Below are 18622 nucleotides of genomic sequence, written 5' to 3' on the forward strand. Positions count from 1 at the left end.
GGATTCCTACTTTCCCATGGCCAGCTGGTAGAATAGACCAATAGTAGGTTTTGCTTGCATTTGTCACCTGCTAATGGCATCAGGAGGTGGCAGGAAGGTGCCAGGCAGAGAACTGGGACACTTGAATTCTCTGCTGGACTGTCACTACCTAATTGTGACCTTGGACAAGTCATGTCATCTCTCTAGCCTGTTTCTTTCATCTTTTAAAGGAAGATGTTGAACAGATGGCTGGAGGGGACTTCCAAGGAGTCTTCAGCTCTGCCATGCTCTGTTGCTGCCTCTAACATGCAGGCTCCTGTGATGAGCGGTTATGGGGCAATGGCAGGCAGCAGAAGTGGCATCATGTATTCGTGACCCACTGTGTCATCCTCAGGTCAGGGGAGTGACCCTTGGCCTTTCCCCAGACAGTCTTCTCAGATGAGGCTGCCTCTTCTCATCCCAGTGAAGTCCCCGAGACCTAGCATAGGGTGTGGCGCTTAGGCACTCGGTGTGTATCTGTGAGTGAGCAATTAGCCACCAGCCTGTAGCCCCAGGAGCAGGCCCTCATCCAGCCCGGCTGTGTTGGCAGGTTCAGCAGCGTCTTCCCAAGCCTCAACATGGCCGTGAAACGGCGGGAGCAGGCCTTGCAGGACTACAAGAGACTGCAGGCCAAGGTGGAGAAGTATGAGGAGAAGGAGAAGACGGGGCCAGTGCTGGCCAAACTCCACCAGGTACCAAGCAGGGAGAGGAGGGGCAGGCAGCAGGCCATGGGGCCCCATGTGGCAAGTTGCTCCTTCACCCGGGGACCAACTCCGGGGCTGCGGGACCCCTGCACACATACACGTGCCACCAGCAGGTCTTGCTCCCCAGGCCCGAGAAGAGCTCCGGCCTGTGCGGGACGACTTTGAGGCCAAGAACAAGCAGCTCCTGGACGAGATGCCACGGTTCTACACCAGCCGCCTGGACTACTTCCAGCCCAGCTTTGAGTCCCTGATCCGCGCACAGGTGAGGCCTCTCCCCACACTGCCCCAGGCGGTGGCGCAACACTTTCCCTTGGGAGGCAGGCCTGGGCTTTGTAGGTATGTCTCATTCCAAGCCCTGCGCCCATAGGGGAAGGGACTGAGACCCCCACTGCCATCCAGCATTGCCCCCCGAGGGACTCCGACTCTGGTGCTTCACTGGAATTTCTGTCTAGTTCCTATGCCACTGTTTGGTTAAATTCCAACCCCAGGACAAGGTTCCCTTTGTCAAACAGTTACCCGCCTCTCACACTTTACTGCCAACAGTGAGAAGAAACCAGACCACAGGGCAGCATCTCACTGTGCGGGGCAGGTTCTATAGCTGGTGTGCTCAGGAGATGAGCGTAGAGGTCCACAGGGCAAGGGCCTCTGCCAAGCACCTGCCGCCCCCCACCCATTCACCCCCATCCCCACCCATTAGTCTTCTTCCTAGGTGGAGGCCCCAGGGCTTCCTGACCTTTAGCAACCCTTGGAGGGGTGCCTGAACCCTGGGGCAGCTGTGCTCAGAGTACCTCACAGGCTGGACCTAGGCCCTGGGGCAGGTGAGGCACACGGCAGGAGCCCTGGGGCCCAGCAGCTGGCAGGCTGGACACAGGCCAGAACCCTGTGCCTCCACAGCCCGAGGGTGTGAGGACCCAGCATGCACAGCCAGTGGAGCTCCTGCCCACAGCCTGCTCTGCTTCACGCCGTAGGCAGGGGTGATTTCCCCCACGTGTAAAAGAAAAGATTGAGGTACCAAAGTCAAGAGGTCTCCATGTGGGACCCCCAGCTGGCTCAGGTGCTCAGCGTTCTGCCACCTTTCCCTCCAGCCCCCAGCAGGTGACAAAGCTAAAGGCTCCACTGTTCCCTCCACTCCCACCCAAGTTTGCTCTTGGCCTGGGTGTCTGGCGCCCCCCTGTGGACACTGCCCTTCCTTGCAGAGGCTACAGTTGAGAGAAGGCCTGTGACGCCACCAAGACCCATGTGGCCCCGCACTTGGAATCAGGAACCCTAAGCAGGGATGTTGGAGCTGGAACTTGCTAGTGACCATGTCCCTCGTCCCTAGGGGACAATGAGGCAGAGAGCTAAGGTGCACAGTGGAGTGGGAATTGCCACATGTGCCCACAGAGCAGTCCCAGAAGTGAGGGCTGCCGTCCAGCAGCTGCACCCTGGGCCCTGGAGGAATGTGTCTAAGGGGACCTGCGCCTTCCTTCCCTGGGCTGTCACCGCCCCTGCCCCCTCCATCCTGTGGCTCAGGAGGAAGTCCCAGGGCATCAGGGGAGTAGTTTGGGGGCTGGGGATGTCCTGCACCCAGGCAGTGGGCCGCCCCCACCCACAGTGGTCGCTGCCATTAGTCACTGGAGAAGTGAGCGTGCCTCGTGACCCAGCAGGTGCAGCGGGGTCCCCCAACCCCCACCACCAGCACTAGCCTCGGCCTGTCCCCTCAGGACAGCGTGAGCCCTTGACTTAGCTCCCCCTCAGCGCAGTGGAGATCCAGCTGTGGGAGGGGTGAAGACGCTTCCTCAGACATAGCCGTGGTCCTGCCGCCACACTCGCCACTCGGCCTGCCTTGGCGGGCATAGCACCCCAGGTTTCCAGAAGTGGGGCTCCCTCTCCTCAAAGATAGCTTGGAGCTGGAGACAAAATCTAGGGGTTTGGAGAGCGTAGCCTGTGCTTTCATTTGGTTATCAGATGGAGACAGAGGCAGAAATGACCATGTCCACCTCCCCTGGAAAAGCCCCTGTCCAGTGCTCAGGCCTTGGGCCTACGCAGCCCTCAGCCATCTGAGAGGCACTGATGGGTGTCCCCATTCCTCAGCATGTCCTCGCCTATCCCTGTAGGCCTCTCCCATTCCATTTCCGATGCCGCGCAGCAAGGAAGCGCAGAAGCGAGCCTGCCTCTGAGGCCTGCTCTGCTGGCTAGGCAGTGATTAATGGTGGGGCTGCTTGGGAAGGAACAGGCCGAGGACTCCCCTTCCTCCCCTTTACTTCTAAGACTGACTCAGGGCTTCAGGAGCCTGCAGGCCCTCTCCCTGCTGGACAGAGGCCTCTGGCTGCTTCCAGCTTCAGTAGAGCAGTTACTCACTCGTCACAGTGCATGACCCCCATCCTTCCCAGGCCCCAGGGGTCCTCTCACTCCCCAGCCCCCACCTCAGGCTGTGCTGTGCCTTCCTCTGCCTCACCAAGGGCCTGTTGCTTTCCTCGCCTTTTGATTTACCACCACCCCAAGCAATGAGCCTGTGGCCTCCCTCCTCCCTGGTGCCTGCAACGTAGGGAGAGAGGCTGAGGGTTAAGAGCCCAGGGTGGTTGGGGTGGGGAGGAGAGGACACCAGCCCCCTTCACGCAGCTGGGGCTCTGCTTGAAGGCTTTCTGGTCCCACTTGCCCTGCTTGCTCAGGGGTACTGGGGATGGGAGTGTCAGCACTCCCGGAGCCTAGCACCAGCCAGCCCCCTCCTGCCTCCCGCCCCAGGTTGTGTACTACTCCGAAATGCACAAGATCTTCGGAGACCTGACCCAACAGCTTGACCAGCCTGGCCACTCTGACGAGCAATGGGAGCAGGAGAACGAGGCGAAACTGAGCGAGCTCAGAGCCCTGTCTATTGTGGCCGATGACTGAGTCCTGCCCCTTCAGAAGACTCCTGGGACACAGGCAGCCTCTCCATGTCACCCTTTCTGAGCTTACTCCCAGGCATCAGCCGGGAAGAGGCCCCCTGGAAGGACGGGGAGAGCGGCTCCCACCCTACCTCAGCAGCCTTTTGGAGTGAGCCCGGCACCAAGAGCCCAGGCAGACCGCTCTCTCCCAACGCACAGAAAAGGCCCAGACAGCTCAGCAGTGTAGGAAAGCCCCAGGGGCTTTATTTCCCAAAAAAACCATCCGAGCGCATGCTGGCCTGGGGCCACAGCGAGCTTCCAGCCTTCAGAGGCCACAGGCTTTGTCCACTCAACTTGAGGTCTGAGCTTTGTGGGGTTGTGATCACACCTACCTCCAAAGGACCCCTCCTGGGAGGCCACGCCCCCTGCTGCCTTTACACTTCAGACTCATAACTGAGGCTGGCACCACTGCCCTGGGGAACGGGGGGGCAGTGGTCCCCCAGCCTGCCTGCATGACAAAGGCTGGCTTAGCCCACTTCTGTCCCGTAGGTTAAGTACAGAGAAGAGCCCCAAGTCTTGTGGGTTCCCTGGGAAACAGGGATTCAGCTCATGTAAATATCCTACCACACAAACGTCACAGACCTCAGGCTCAAAGGAAGAACAGTGGGTTTGCTGGAATTTTATTTTTTCAAGTAAAGTTTTCGACATAACTTCCATGCTTGTGCTGTAACTAAGGAGGGGAGAGCCACCCCAGGCTCGGTTCGGGGTCGTGCTGCCCCCTGCTGAGCTGACAGGCTCCCTGCAGCAATCGCCTCCTGACCGGGGCGCCCAGCCCCTCCTGCAGAGGCTGGGCCGAGGGCCAGGAGGAGGGACACAGACGGACCCAAGACAGGAGGTCGGGCAGAGCTACGAGGACACTCAGTTTGTTTTTGACTTTGGTTTATTTAAAAAACAAAAAGCCAAAAAAAAAAAAAAAACCAACTTTTATATACAAAGTCAAACTAAAACCATGGATTATGGAAAGAGGTGAGATGGATGGGGATGGGGCAGGGCTGGGCCAGAGCCGATACCACGTTCTGAAACCGGGGGAGCCAGAGGAGAGCGCTGGCTGCTGCTGGCGAGTCTGGGCACTGGTGACACAGCCCCCCACTGAGCGCGCTGGCACTGACTCCGCTGTCGGCCAAGGGGGGCCCTTCCCCAAGAACCTGCTCCTGTCACCCAGCAGGCTTTGTGCCGTCCAGGAAGGAGCTCTTATCCCCTGCCAGACTCCACTTGTTTCTTCAGTTTATTGGCATCAGATCTTAGGACATATTGAAAAGCCTTTTCCTCCCCTGTCTTATTCTAAACTGGAGGAGGACAGGAGAAAGCACAAGACTAAAGGGCCCGGGAGAAATCCCAAGGTAGAGGGCAGAGCGGTGCTGGAGGGGTGCAGGTGTTGGACTTAGTTGTTAAGTGGGATGTAGTTGTTAAGTTCCTCGCGCATCTGTCCCACAGCTCAGGCAGACCCACCACCCTGACCCCTAAGCTCCTCTGCAGAGGCTGAGGACAGGGGTCAGCCACCCCTGCCCGTGGCTCCCAGGTCCTGCTCCAGCTTCGTTCGGGAACCAAGGGGCTCTAACTCGAGCAGGCTCCATCGCTGACCTCGGGACGCAGCTCTGCGCCAGTCCCCTCAGTTGCTAGGTGCTGGCTCCTCCTTCTCCACCCAGCTGTCGGCCTGCAGAGACAGTTGTAAGAGGGTTAGGACTCACGGGGGGCGGCCGAGACCGGAGGACCGGTAACCCTAGGCAAGGACGCAAGCTGCTGGCCGGCCGATCCGGTAAGACACTCGCAGACGGAGGCCAGGCCAGCCAGCTCCCCGCCAAGGCTCACCTTTTCGACCATTCGCTGCATCTCGAGCTGCAGGGGGGTCAGGCGCCTTCGGAACTCCTGTAGCAGCCGCTGGAGCTGGTTCCTCTGCCGTTCGGCCGCCCGGGCTGTCTCCTCAGCCTCTGCCAGCCGGGCCCGCAGCTCCTGCATCTCTGCTGCCAGCGCCTTATTTGTTACTTCGGTGGCTGAGAAACGGTTATGGCTCTCCTCTGGTGGGGGAAGATACCAGAATGGCTGCTGCTAAGCTAAGGACTGTGCACAGGGCGAGAGGCCTGAAGCCCGAGGGCTGGGGCTCCCCTTAGTCTCCACGTGCGTGTGACTGCAGGTCCCCGCCATGAAGGCCCCTGCAGCTTCAGGCCACTCACCCAGCTTCAGTTCCAGTGTGTGAATCTTATTCTCCAGGTAGAGCCGTCCACTGTCCTGCTGCTCTGCACGTTGCAACAGGTTCCCCACATTGATCAGGCTGCCATTGTGGGACACCAGGCCTTTGTGCTCCACTGGGGCGACACGTGGCTTTGGGCTTTTCCCAGAAGGAGGTAGCAGGTCCATGTTTCCTACAAAGGGCCGTGAAAGATTGAAGGAAGGGGCCCCTGGAGGGGAAAGCAGCTGGCCCACCCGCCTCACCAGTACACACCGAAGAGCAGTTCCTCGGGAAGCCCGGCGTCTGTGCCCTCCGGGCGGCTGTACTGAAGGCTCCGGTACTGGCAGATGTTCTGGGTCACCACCCTGCTGACCAGCTCTTTGGCCTACAGGAAACACCCGGGATACCCACTGATGAGCAGCGGCAAGCCCTCGCCCCGGGACGCACTGAGTTGCCACAGGAGTTCGGCCCATGCCCAGGCACACGTTTGTTAGGGGAGGCCATCCCAGAAGGGGCTGAGGGATCACGAGCCAAGCACCTGCTCTGCACTGAGCCGCAGCCCAAGGGTGAGCAGGATCCTCTCCAAGTCTCGCCGGTGCAGATAGCCACACCAGTTGGCATCAAAGAAGACAAAAGCAAGAAGACAGTCCAAAGGGAGCACAGCAGTGGGGTCCAGCTCCTTCGGCTGCAGGAGAAACCGGGAGGAGCAGGACTTACAGAGGGCTCCCTTGGGCACCACCGCCCAGGATGTAGCCCTTTAACTGAGGCTGGGCTGACACGATCACACCCAGCTGCACCTTCCAGCTGCAGACCAGACCCTATAACCAAAGCCCTATTTATAGGGGCCCCTTCACCCCGGGGCTGCATTCCTAGACCACGTACTCACTCCAGTTTCGCCCTGGTGGAGACACTGAAGTGTGCTCGTGGAGCCTGACGGTGCCACGCCCAGAGCCAAGAACCCCCTCTTGTCTTTTGTCAATCAAAACATGTCAGAAGTCATTCAGTAAGAGCACCCCTCTCCCAGCAGTGAGTCCGAGGCCTTGCTAGGCTACACTGTCACTGAGGCCCCAAGGGCCAGGAAAGAGGTCTCACCATGTCCTGCAGGGAAGAGAACTCCATCTCTGACTGGTTCGAGGCAACCGACCGGACCTCAGCATCCTCCAGCTTAGCTCCCGCTGCAGAAAGCCTGATATAAGCTTAGAGCGCCAAGCACATGGGCCCAAACTGGCTCCACAGCCCTAAGCAGAGAGCACTAGAGCGAGAGTGAGGAGGCCACGGCGCAGCGCCCGCACGCTCCCCTCCTGCACGGCGCATACCGAATTCCTCCTCCCCGTCGTCCCTCAGGAGCAGCAGTTCCGGGTCGAGGGCCATCTCACAGAGGTCCTCAGATGCCTCAACCCGGGGTTTGTCTTCCTCCTCTCCCCCAGAAGATGGGAGTTTGGGCAAAAGCCCATCTTCCTTCTAGGAGAAGCAGACCGAGATGACACAGAGAAGACTGCCACCTGTAGTTACTAACAATACCAATGGCTAACATTTGAGTGCTAAGCACGTTCAGACACCAAGTTAAGGCTGTGTATGTATCATCTCATTTATGTTGTTCCTGACACAGGCTCAGAGCAGAAGAGCAGACCAGGGCGATTTTCAGACACCTGGGATTTTCCTCAGGAGTCAATCTCAGTCCCATATGAAATTATTTGATAGCATTTAGGCAAGTAAACCCATGTGATTAGAAAGGGTGAGAAAATGCAGTGTTCTAGTTAACCATCAGGTAATCAAAACCTGCACTCCAAGCATCCTCACAGCTGTGACATGTCAAGCCCGCTTCCCCTCTCCTTTGTATGCCACTTACTAGCTGTGTGGCCACAGGGAGTGGTAAGTGCCTCGCGCCTGACGGCATCCCAGGTCAAGAGGTGCAGGTGGTGAGGGGGGTGAGTGGGGAGAGGCCCTGCGTGGCGCCCGAGTTCAAGCTGTTTCACAATACTGAGTACAGCCCCAGTGTCCATCAGGGTGGGAGAGGTACTCACCGGAGGGGCATCTGACTCGGCAGCTGTGCCCTCACTCTGTACCTCATCCTTGGGCTCCTTGGCTGCCTCCTCCTTGACCACTTCTTCCTCCTTGACTGCCTCCTCCTTCTCAGGCTCAGGTGGGGCCACAACCTTTTCAGGAAGGCTCAGAAGCATCTTATAAATCCTATAGCCAAAATCCCTCTGCAGCATCTCCAGAAACAGTTCAGCCAACACCATCACCTGGCGGAAGAGGTGGCAGAGGTCCATGAGCATCAGGAAAAACAAGGTCCTAAGACCCTCCCCCAACCTCTCCCCCACCTCCCGCAGCCTCCCCAGACTTCTGCACCTACCTCAAAAGAGATCCTTTCTTTTGGCCTCCGATCATCCACAATGCCATGGAGGGACAGGTTTACACAGCTAGGGCGCGCCACGACAGCGGGTTCCAGTGGGGGTGGAGGGGCCTCTGGGAGGTCAGTGTCCATCTCCTGCTGTGCAGTGACCTCCGGATTCTCTGGGTTCTGTTTGGAGGCGTCTGCTGCTTGCTCCGATGCATCAGCTACCTGTTCTGAAGGCTCTGTTTCCTGTGATAAAAGCCAAGAGTTGTGGCCACCTGGATCCACGGGTCACGGCACCTACTTTCCCAACTTGTTCATGAGGCTCAGGCTTACCGCTGACCCCTCCTGGGGTGGGGGAGCTGCCTCTGCAGCTTTCTGCTGGCACAGGGTCTCCCACTCTTCCAAAGTAGGCATGATGGTCCAGACGTCAGGCAAGTACACCACCACAGTCTGGAGCCGCCTGGGGGGTCCCGGCTGCAGGTACTGAAACTCAGCAAAGCGCCACCTGCACACCGCAAGAGGAACGAAGCACTGACCCACAGCGTTGACAAGCAAGGGCTTCAGTTTCCGACCAACATTTAATGAGCACAAACTGCATGCCAAGCTTTGAAAACGTAAAATGAAAAATTTACACCAAGTCCTCAAGAAAGGTTAGTTGACAGGGGACATACTTTGGCACAATCGCTATCCAAGGGGCCAGGCACCAAGGACGCTGCATGTGGCCAGGGAGTCCCGTCCGCCAAGCCTTGGAGGGTCGGCCAGCCTTCAGCACACATACTCAACCTTGGTCATGCCTGTGACCAAGGCGAACACTTGAGGGCTGGAGGGCAGGACGAGCTGGGACGGGGGCAAGAGCTAACAGGTCAGAAAGGCACGGAAGCGGGGCTGCCTCGACAGTCTCACCAACTCAGTGGGCCAGCCTCAGCCAGATGCAGGGCTGCCACTCACCACTTGGTGCAGGCGCTCAGGTCGATGCCAGTCTGGGCCTGCGCACAGCGGACGGCAGTGCGGACTAGCACCTGTGGGTCAGCCTTGGGGTCGAGGCCATCCAGGGAAGGAGACCACTCACCCCCAACCAGCACCGCCTCTTCTTCTTTCCGGCCCAGCAAAAACTGCAGAAAGTGATCAGGGTGGAGAATAAAAACCCAATTGCCTGGGGCTCCCACTGCAAGGCAGCTGCCACCACTGGGGAACGAAGGCAGCAGATGTGAGGCATCCACCGTATGTGCCGGGAGAGTGGGAGGTGGTTCTCCACCCATGAACATGACCCAGCCACATAACTCTAATAGTAACATCTCTGAGCCATCAGTCCTGGTAAAATGAGTGGCATTTCAGCTCTGAAACTCCTCATTTGTAGGAGTTCATGAACAGGAGCTGAGTTGCTGAAAACCTGACAGGGCCTGGACATCCTCAAGGACTGTATCTTGTGTCCTACACTCCAGCTCTTACCTTAATCTGCTTCAAAGGATGTTCCGGGGCGTCCCTTGGCTCAGTCATGTCATCCACAAAGAGCATGCAACAACGATACAGCTCCTCCAGTCCCGGGGAAGAGAGCAGCAGCACCTGGGCAGGGGTGGGGCGAACGGGACGCTCAAGAGCTCGGCCGGCCTCCGAGAACAGGCACGCAGCAGGGCCCCAGCCGGCCTACCTTGGAGCTGTAAGCAGGGTCACTGTCTGCAGGGATGGGCTCGGCACCAGCGTCGGCAGCTGGCTCCTTCTCAGAAGGTACCTGGATGCGGCTTGGATGGTGGAGGGAAAAGGGCTGGCTCAGAGGGAAGGCGGACAGCCAGCTCAGATGCACTGCCAGGAAGTCTGGGGGAACCAGGAGGCTGCGGTAGCGGCGCTGGAGTTCTAAGAAGTCACACGTGGGGCTGAAGGAAGAGAGCAAGGGAATCCAGATGGAGCAAAGGCTAAACTGTTTTTCAAGTGGAACTGTGAAAGACTCGGGAGAAACGGGGCAAATTATTTTACAATCTGGAAAGAACTTTTAGAAAGGTACCTCTGAAAAGGAAAAGACGGCTCAGATGTGATCACTAAAATGTTGCCTCTAATAGCAAAATAGTCCAATTGGGCAAGGAAAAAAGGAGCATTTTTAATACATGACAGAGAATTACTGTCTTAGTATAAAAGGAGCCCACAGGTCACTCACATGAGTTGACAAGTCTAAGAAAAAACTAGGAAAACTGACATCAGGTACTCAACAGAAAAAGAAGTGAGACATAAAAGCCCATGAAAATACATATGCTCAATCGCACTTACATGAAAGACATGCACATTAAAATGCTACTTTCCACCTACCAAGCTGACAAAGATCAAAAAGTTTGATGACATGGTGTCGGCAAAGGCCTGGGAAACCAGTACCTCACGGCCCACTGGTGAGCACCCACCTGTGTGGCCTACTGGAGAGGGCTGGCACTAGCTAGCAGTTTAAAAGCAGAGCGTCGGCACCAGCTGCCCCATTCCTAGGAATTATCTCACTAAAATGCTTGCAGCTGTCCACACAGATGCAGAAGGATGTTTACTACAATACTGACAATAAAGACTTAAAGTGGGGAACTGGCTAAATGAGCGCTCCATCCACTCAGTGGAATACCATCAGGTTGCTAAATCAAATGAGATATAAGAAACAGTAATGCTGAATCAACTCTTTATTAACATCTTAATATACTAAGTGAAAAAGCAAAGTACCCAACAGTATGTACAGTAAGTTTCCATTTATGTTTTTAAAAAAAAAGCAGTATGTGCGTGGCTACTTATTGACAGTCCCAGTCTGACATGATGTAAGAGGGCTCTGCCTCCACCCTCGTACATGACACGTCTTGTGAGGAGATTCACCCTAGAAGGCCTGGGAAGGACCAGTGACCCAGAGAAGAGCAGTGGCAGCCTCCCTCCCTTCCACCTGGAGGCGGAGGTGCCAGGGTACTGCCCCCACCTCGGCCCTGGCTCAGTGGGCTTTGCCTTGGGGCCTACCTCCAGTGCAGCAGCTGGAGCCCTGCCTCTCCACTGCCAGGTGGGATCTGGAATCGCTCACCCACCTCTCAGTCAGTTTCTACATGTGAGAAGTATATTTGCAGGCCAGTGTCCTCTTAAGTGCTGTAACACTTAAAAAATAATTCAGAAGTTCCCTGGAAAACCAGTCCCAGGGCTCCTATACCCTGTAGTTTCTCCTGGAATTAAACCGGTATTAAAAATGAGTTAAAAAGAAAATTAGAACTCTCTAAAAGTGGTATTGAATACCTGGATTTTGCTTGGTAAGCCTGAATTACAGCCTGGCATAATCATTTCTGGTACTCAAACCATAAAGTTCTATCGAGGCACACATGTCAGTGGTGCTATGCTGGTCAAAATTTGAGATTTTGAAATAAAAAATTTGTCACATTTAAAATCAAAATCCAAACAAAAAATCAAAAGAAAATACACACACACACACAGACTACACTTCATTTGCACAAGAAACTGTTCCCAGCTGCACACCTCATCCCCTCCCTCACCCAGCTTTGCCACCCACCTGTCCACAGCATAGGGCGTGAGATGGACCCGGTAAGGAGGCAGGTCATGCCTTGGTTTCTTAGCACCCCAAGGCTCTCCACCAGCCCGCTGTTTGCGTTTCTTGGAGTCATAGTCATCACTGGAGGTTGATCCATCACCAGAAAGAAGAAACCAGTGTTACAGTCAGGTTCCATACACACTGGCCTCAAAGGAACTGGAAACAAACTGAATCCTCAACATCAAAGAAATGGATAAAAAAGCTCTGCTAACAGCCACATAATTGATTATTATGAAGATACTGAAGTGGTTATTTAAATGTTTTTAATGACATTCAAAAACACTCATGGTAACCAGAAAGAAGCTTGTAATACTACATATATAGTAAGTGCCTAAATTGCAAAAAAAAAAATTTTTTTTAAGACTGAAAAGAAACAGTGGATGCTTCTGATAAAGCTTATGTACAATTTTTTACTTTTTTCTGAACTTTATATATTATAAACACATAATTTTCTGAAATGAGAAAAAGAATTAAACTCATTTAACAAGACTATACATATAGTACCATGCTAAGGAATCCACAAAGTTTTGCAGACAGTTCTTATAACAAACCCTTAGCAGCACACGTTAAAGGCATAAAAATACTCAAACCCTCTAACCCAGCATTTCCACTACTGAAAATTTAGCCCAGTTAATTCAAAAGAAGAAAAAGGTTTTATATAGTAGGAAAAGTTCAAGCTGAGAGTAAGAAAACCACATTCATATCACGTAATACCCAAATTTTTACAGTAAACACCCATGAGAATTATACTACAATATGGAAAAAATGTTTAATAAGAATATATAAAAACTTGAGCTCTAGACTGAAATTATAAAATATGTACATATACAGACTACAAAAAAACACAGGAGAAAAGTGGCAGTAAGGAATTTTTCTTTACAAAATTATTTTCTAAAGGTTTTTCAGAATGGTTCCCTTTAAACAGAAAGAGGGATTGATACATTTGTATAGTATTTTAACATTATGTAACAGCATGTACTGCTTTACACATTTCCATAGTAAGTCACTTATTACAGTGTCAGTTATAGACCCAATAAATAAAAACAGTCGAAGAGAAAAAACTTCGAGACCATTACAAAATGCCAGACTGATAAGGGAAAAATCCCCATGTCTCATGAGAAAAACAAAATCAACTATCAGTTCTTCATGCTGAGGTAAGTGGGCTGGTTACATATTTACCAGGTCTCCGCTCTTCCCTTTTAGACCTGCCCATGCTGTTTCCCGTCATCACACCCCTGAGTAACTAAGTTCATCCAGCACAGAGTTGTTCTTTTCTCTCGTATCTATCTGCGTGGGTAATTTCCATTAGCATCTCCATCTACAAGCTGCCTTCTAATGTTGCCTTTACGGGATGTCTGTGAACTGTTCCAAAGTCATCAGGACAACTCTGTTCAGCTCCCCTAGGACTGCAGTGAACTCTTCAGTAAATGCTGTCACCCTCTAGTTAAACTGGATATTCCACTGAGTCCTGTGAACTCAATGGCTAGTTTCCTCTCTCTATTGTGAACTGTCAGGAACAGGGCATAAGGCAGTGGAAGCGGAAGACATCTCAGCAACCTCAGCAGGAGGCTGAGACGGTCCATCCAGCTGGCCACACCTGTCTAGAAGCCTCAGCAGTTCAGCTTGAGCAGTCCAGTGGAGACACTGTGCCCGGCATCCCAAAGCCTGAAATTCAAAATAAAACTTAACTTCCAGCCAAAAATGCTAATGTGGCTTGACTCCTTTGTAAGTTGTTCCCCCCACCACCACAGTGACCTAATTCCTACAGCCTTCCCTACTCTGCAGGTTCTCCCACCGAATGGTAATGTCCCCTTTCTCTACAAGCCATGACACTGAAGCATTATGGCCAAAGCAACACAACACAGGCCTTGCTCAGTGCTTGGCATGTCCAGGACAATCAAATGCATGTGACCACACAGAAAGGATGAATTTGAACCTAAAGCAGAAAATCAATACCAACCACTGATTTCCACCCAGGCTACACTATCCTTGAGGGCACTTGCTATGACTTTGTAATGAAGCTTTGAAGAAACTCACAGAATGTGAGAGGCGGAAAGTCCTTGGGAACTGAAGGCCAGGAAGATGCACAACACAAGCAGTATGGTATACGCAAACATATACCCGTGACTTGAGAACGGAACAGAGGGTTTCAAAGTGGAGACATTGTGGAAAACAATCCCAGACAATCAGAGCATCTCTTATCCCAAAGAAACAAACATGAGCTTCAGCAGAGACCACTTACATCACTCTGCTTAAATTTTTTCTCTGAGGTACTCTAGGCTCCTTTTAGCTGTTCACAATGAACTGCACTCTCAGCCCTTACCATGTAACAATCTAGTGGCATCTGGGAAAAGGAGTTTCCTTCTCAGTATAGTTCTCACTTCAAGAAAGAACTAGGGCATTAAAAACTTTCTGGAGTGATGGAAATATTCTTTATCTTAATAGGGATATGGGTTACATGGGATTTTCCATTTGTCAATATTGTCCGGTTAAGAATGCATTTCAGTCTATAAATTTTACCTTAAAAAAAGTTTTTATCTGAAAAAAATCAAGTGCAAGGCAGGGAGTAAATGGAGGTATAGATGAAAAAGAATGGCAGATGCCGATACCTGTCAAAGCTGGGTGATGGGTATATGAGGGTTCATCAGCCTTTTCTATTTACTTTATTTATACTTGAAGTTTTCCATAATAGAAAGTTAAAATGAAGACTTAAAGAACAAGTCTAGAACTAGCAAACTGGTCTAGAGCGTAACTCCTCTACCCTCTAGGGATAGATACAAGCAAAACCCTTTAGGGATGTTTTAGGGAGAGAGTAAGGCAACACAGGAATACACGCCTCAGAGAACACGTAGCTCCCCGCAGTCTCCAGCACTCACAGATGATATGAGAGGACCCAGGACACCCCAAGGCCCAAATCTACCATGCCAGTCCCACACGGGGCCAAGAAGCTAGCTGCATGTCCCAGGCACAGGCCTGGATTTCTGGGCAGAGTGCAACACACACACCCTACCACCACCCTGAGGTACACAGTGTATATAAAGAAACATGGTTATACTAGAAATCAAATTTACTTTTTTGGTTACTAGTTTCCTGATAGTTTTGATTCTTTGTATCTCATCTTTTGCTTAGAAATAAAAGAGAAAATTATATAATTAAAAAACTCACTATGCTACTTTGTAGATGAACTACATCCCTGCTTACTGAACCAGTATATTAATTTCCAATATTTGCATATACATCTCAATATGTCTTCCTGTTTCAGGGCAAAGAGACTAGTATCCAGCAGCAGAATATTAGTGTCAACTGGTGGCAAAGAAAAGAACACTTCTCTTAGAGGCAAAAAAAGAAAATGTAACATCTTTCCTGCTTGATCATTCTCTTACCTTCGGCCCTGATCCAGTCGTCCGTGAGGGCCCCGAGCAGGAAATCTGTTCAGGTGGCTCAGATGAAGTGTGTGGGATGTTTGGAAGAGACTCAGAGCTGCAGAGAGGAAGTGGCTGGTGACTCAAAAACCCTAAATATCTGTCCAACTTCCCTATCCCTTTAAGCCAGTACACAGACGTACCCACTTGTATTCTAACAGCAACAACCTGACAAGTCCATTCACCTAAGGGTACCCCATAAAGCCATACCAAATCACTGTCATTGGTACTCACGCTTCTGAGGGAAGAGTGGGGGAATCCGGTGAGGCTGGAAGATCAACTGGGGTTGAGCTCCCAGAATCCCTTGCTTCTGGCCCAAGGCTGCCACATGTAGAAGGGGAGGTGCTGGGGACTTCAGTAGGGGCTGCAAGACAGTAACCAGGAAATTCAAGGTATCTCTTGGCTAACGTGCTCACTACCCTGGAAAGATGCAGACCCTCTTCCTCAACAAAAGGTAAGGTTCTTGCCCAGCTTCCCTCCCACCCCTTTCCAAAGCATGTGCCAAGGAGAGACAAATACCTGGTTGGAGAGTGTTTGCACCTTGACAGCATTCCAGGGCACTGCCTGGCCAGGGTTGTATGCAGCCTTCACCAGCACCTTCTCACCCAGCTGGGGCAGCCGGCCCTTCACCACACTGCCAGCACACAAGCCAGGAGGCCCAGTCAGGAGAGAGACCCTGGCCAAGCCACTCTCAATGCCCCATGAGGCCCTTCCCATCAAGATTTCTTACACCTTACATAAAAACAGCAAAGCAATAGCTTTAGAGGGGCCCCACCAGCATGGTGACAGAACTGAATCCAAAAAGCATTTCCAGAAGGGGACCAGCCTCAAGCCTACCTTAGCTGAAAAAAGACTTCTTCATCCACGACCCCAAAGTAGTCGTGCAAGCTGGTAACAATGCCAGTGAAGACCCGTTGCTTCTCCCCACCCTGTTAAGAGAATAGTGCAATTTAAAAGTAACAGGAGCATCTGTCCACACTGCCATTAGCATCTCATCTCCATCCACCCTCCAGCTCAGAGTACTGCACCACGGCCCACACAGAAGGAAGCAGACACGTATAGTGGACACAATCAATCTACTGGTGGGGGCGGGAAGGCAGAGCGTGCTGCTGCTTGCATTGCGAGCTGCTGCTAGTTCTCATTCTTCTTTAATTCCAAGACGCACCCTAAAAATTTCCCTAGAGCCAAGATTTAGGATTCCTCAGTCAGAGGTATATAGTCACATTCACACTGGCCTGGGATAGGAGCGTCAGGAAGGGTGAACACTGATGTTTAAGAATGGAAGCATCAGACACCCTGCATGCTGGGATAGTCTTAAGTGCTACAACTCACTAGAAAGGATGCCCAACATACCTGTAGGTGCCTGGCATTTTGGGACAGGTCTGTGGCCACAGGAGGTGTGAGCAAACCAGGAGGAGGACCCAGAAGAGACGTTGAAGCTGCGCCTACAGCGACAGAAAAGCCATCTCCAGAACTGCACCTACCATCTTAGGCACGGGTCGGCTAGAGGGTATGGTAAATCCAAAGAGCAAAGTGGCTCCCAACAGTGCCTCCACGGGTTTCACTGGCAGCCAGTAGGGTGCTCATCTCCTATCTTCCAGAGAAACAGCAGCAGCAAACTGCACTCTGCCAGGGAATCCCCAAAAGTCACATTTTTAAAGACCAACTACAAAGTACACACTTGGCAGTAAGAGGCCAGGCAGGGATTAAAGGTGATCACCTGAGAAGTTGCGTCCCCCTGGAAGTGGGTTGATCCGCTGGCGCTTAAACTGGGACATTGGGAATGCTGTCCTCTTTCAGAGTCTTAGAAAAAACCTTCAATCCGAAAAGAACTGTTAGTTTCTCACAGGGAAGACTTCCATCTACCCCGCAAAAGGAACTAAGGATCTTAGAGAAGGTGGGGAGGTAGGCACCGAGAATGAATGGAGGGAATGGAAGGAAAAAACATGAAGAGCAGGAAATGAAGAAATAACATGGGTTAGTTTGCCCTCACAGTAACCTAGTGGCGGGTGATGTTCTCAGGCTATTTTAAAGGAAAGGAAACTGAAGCGCTGAGAGATTAACAGACTTGCCCAGGGCCAGAAAACCAAGGTAGTGACAAAACTGGGACTCACACCCAGGTCTCCCGACACCTTAGCGTTCCTCTCACTATGCCATGCCACCCCCAGATGGCTGCGGGCCGTGGGGGGTTGGAAAGGGCCCCGGGGACATTCATTCATTCAAATTCGTCCGCCAAAATGCTCCACGCCAGGCCCGAGAAAATGGAGGAGGCTGGGGCCGGAGAGATGGTGCGGGCCCTCTCCCCGGAGCCCCGGCCCGTTGTTCCCCGGCCGGGCGGGTGCGGAGCTGGCCCTGGAGCCCCGACGAACGCGAATCCGGCTACGCGCCCGCCCTCCCGCTCCCGTGCTCCCGGGCCCTCCGCTGCCGCCTCTGTGGCCGCCGGCGCCGGATCTCCGGTCCCGGCCGCTGCGGGGCCACCGTGGGAGGAACGTCGGCGCGCGGCTTCTCCTCCTCCCGCCCGCCCCCAGGGCCGAGGCCGTTGCCAGGGAGACGGGACGTGCAGTTAGAAAGGGGACCCGGCCCTTTCCGCGCCCCGTGCATCTTCGCTGCCCGGCCCTCGCAGCCCCTCGGCCGGTGGAGGAGCGAACGGGCGGGGGGACAGCGCCCACCCCCAACCCACCTGCGGGCCAGGGCCGCGACACCGGGGGGACAAAGACACCCGGAACAACCACAGCCGCTGCTGCCGCTGCCGCCGGAAGCGCCTCTACGGAAGCGCGACCACTGGTCGGAAGCTGCCACTCTCCCGGATATGGTCCCTCCCTCCCCGCCACCGACTTCTCCCTTCCCCCACGGCGGCCTGCCATCCCGCTCCAACTGTGGAACGGAAGTGCGCCTTCCTGGATCCGATGCGCCCTAGGAAGCCGCCCCTTGGTGGTGTGCTCGCTTAAGTGTCCCGTTAGACAAGTGGTCAGCAGAGCATTGGTTCCTTTTCCAAAGACAGGCGAAGCCCGACTCTCCAATGCAAGGGAACACCTACCACCCCCATCTTGCCTCATTCTGGCAGACCCCAAGACTGCAGCCGCAAGAGCACTAGCCTCTCCTGACTGGAGGAGGTGGATGCCTGATCACTGGCCATTTCTAGGAGGCATTCCTGTATCTGACTGCAACCAGTGACCTAGCCCTAGCCCTGCCCTTCCACTGGTGGCACCCCACACACACCTCCCATCCTCTGGGTACCTGCAGGGGACTAAAGTTTAACCCTTTCCCAATTAGCAGCTAGGATTCTAACAGACGACGGTAAGATCGGTGGACATTTCCAAAGAGTTTTGCGGACATTTCCCTCAGTTCTCACAACCACCCTGGGAGATAAGCAGGTCAATAATTAGGACCCAATTCGCAGATATGAAACCTGAGAGACCGCAATGAAATTACTTGGTCAAAGTCTCACCGCTAATCACTGGCCACTTTGGTCCCCATTAGCAATCCCAGTCCCTCTTGTCCTCCAACCTTCCCATTA

The 18622-nt window shown here is 53.2% G+C and overlaps 2 protein-coding genes across 3 annotated transcripts in view; one reads left to right on the forward strand and one right to left on the reverse strand.

Moving 5' to 3' along the window:
• The window catches only part of BIN3 (bridging integrator 3), a 41220-nt gene extending 36942 nt beyond the window's left edge, over positions 1-4278 (forward strand). For both annotated transcript variants that reach the window (XM_036889190.2, XM_036889191.2), the window contains 3 exons: positions 569-710; positions 850-984; positions 3447-4278. In XM_036889190.2, the coding sequence (XP_036745085.2) occupies positions 569-710; positions 850-984; positions 3447-3593 (424 nt within the window). In that variant the 3' untranslated portion in view covers positions 3594-4278. The remainder of the gene's footprint in view (positions 1-568; positions 711-849; positions 985-3446) is intronic.
• A 198-nt stretch (positions 4279-4476) lies between these two features.
• On the reverse strand, positions 4477-17913 carry CCAR2 (cell cycle and apoptosis regulator 2). Its single transcript, XM_057487818.1, has 21 exons — positions 17766-17913; positions 16826-16898; positions 16459-16550; positions 15943-16034; positions 15625-15739; positions 15340-15469; positions 15067-15163; positions 11645-11764; positions 9785-10007; positions 9586-9699; positions 9085-9248; positions 8470-8641; positions 8152-8382; positions 7820-8041; positions 7112-7256; positions 6888-6970; positions 6334-6480; positions 6069-6180; positions 5800-5988; positions 5438-5643; positions 4477-5282 (listed from the first exon to the last, which is right to left on the reverse strand). The coding sequence occupies exons 2-21, from the start codon at positions 16881-16883 to the stop codon at positions 5238-5240; spliced, it is 2757 nt and encodes a 918-aa protein (XP_057343801.1). The 5' UTR covers positions 16884-16898; positions 17766-17913; the 3' UTR covers positions 4477-5237.
• Between the last annotated feature and the right edge of the window lie 709 nt (positions 17914-18622).

The sequence above is a fragment of the Manis pentadactyla genome, chromosome 1, assembly GCF_030020395.1.
Source record: "Manis pentadactyla isolate mManPen7 chromosome 1, mManPen7.hap1, whole genome shotgun sequence".
Lineage (NCBI taxonomy): Eukaryota > Metazoa > Chordata > Mammalia > Pholidota > Manidae > Manis > Manis pentadactyla.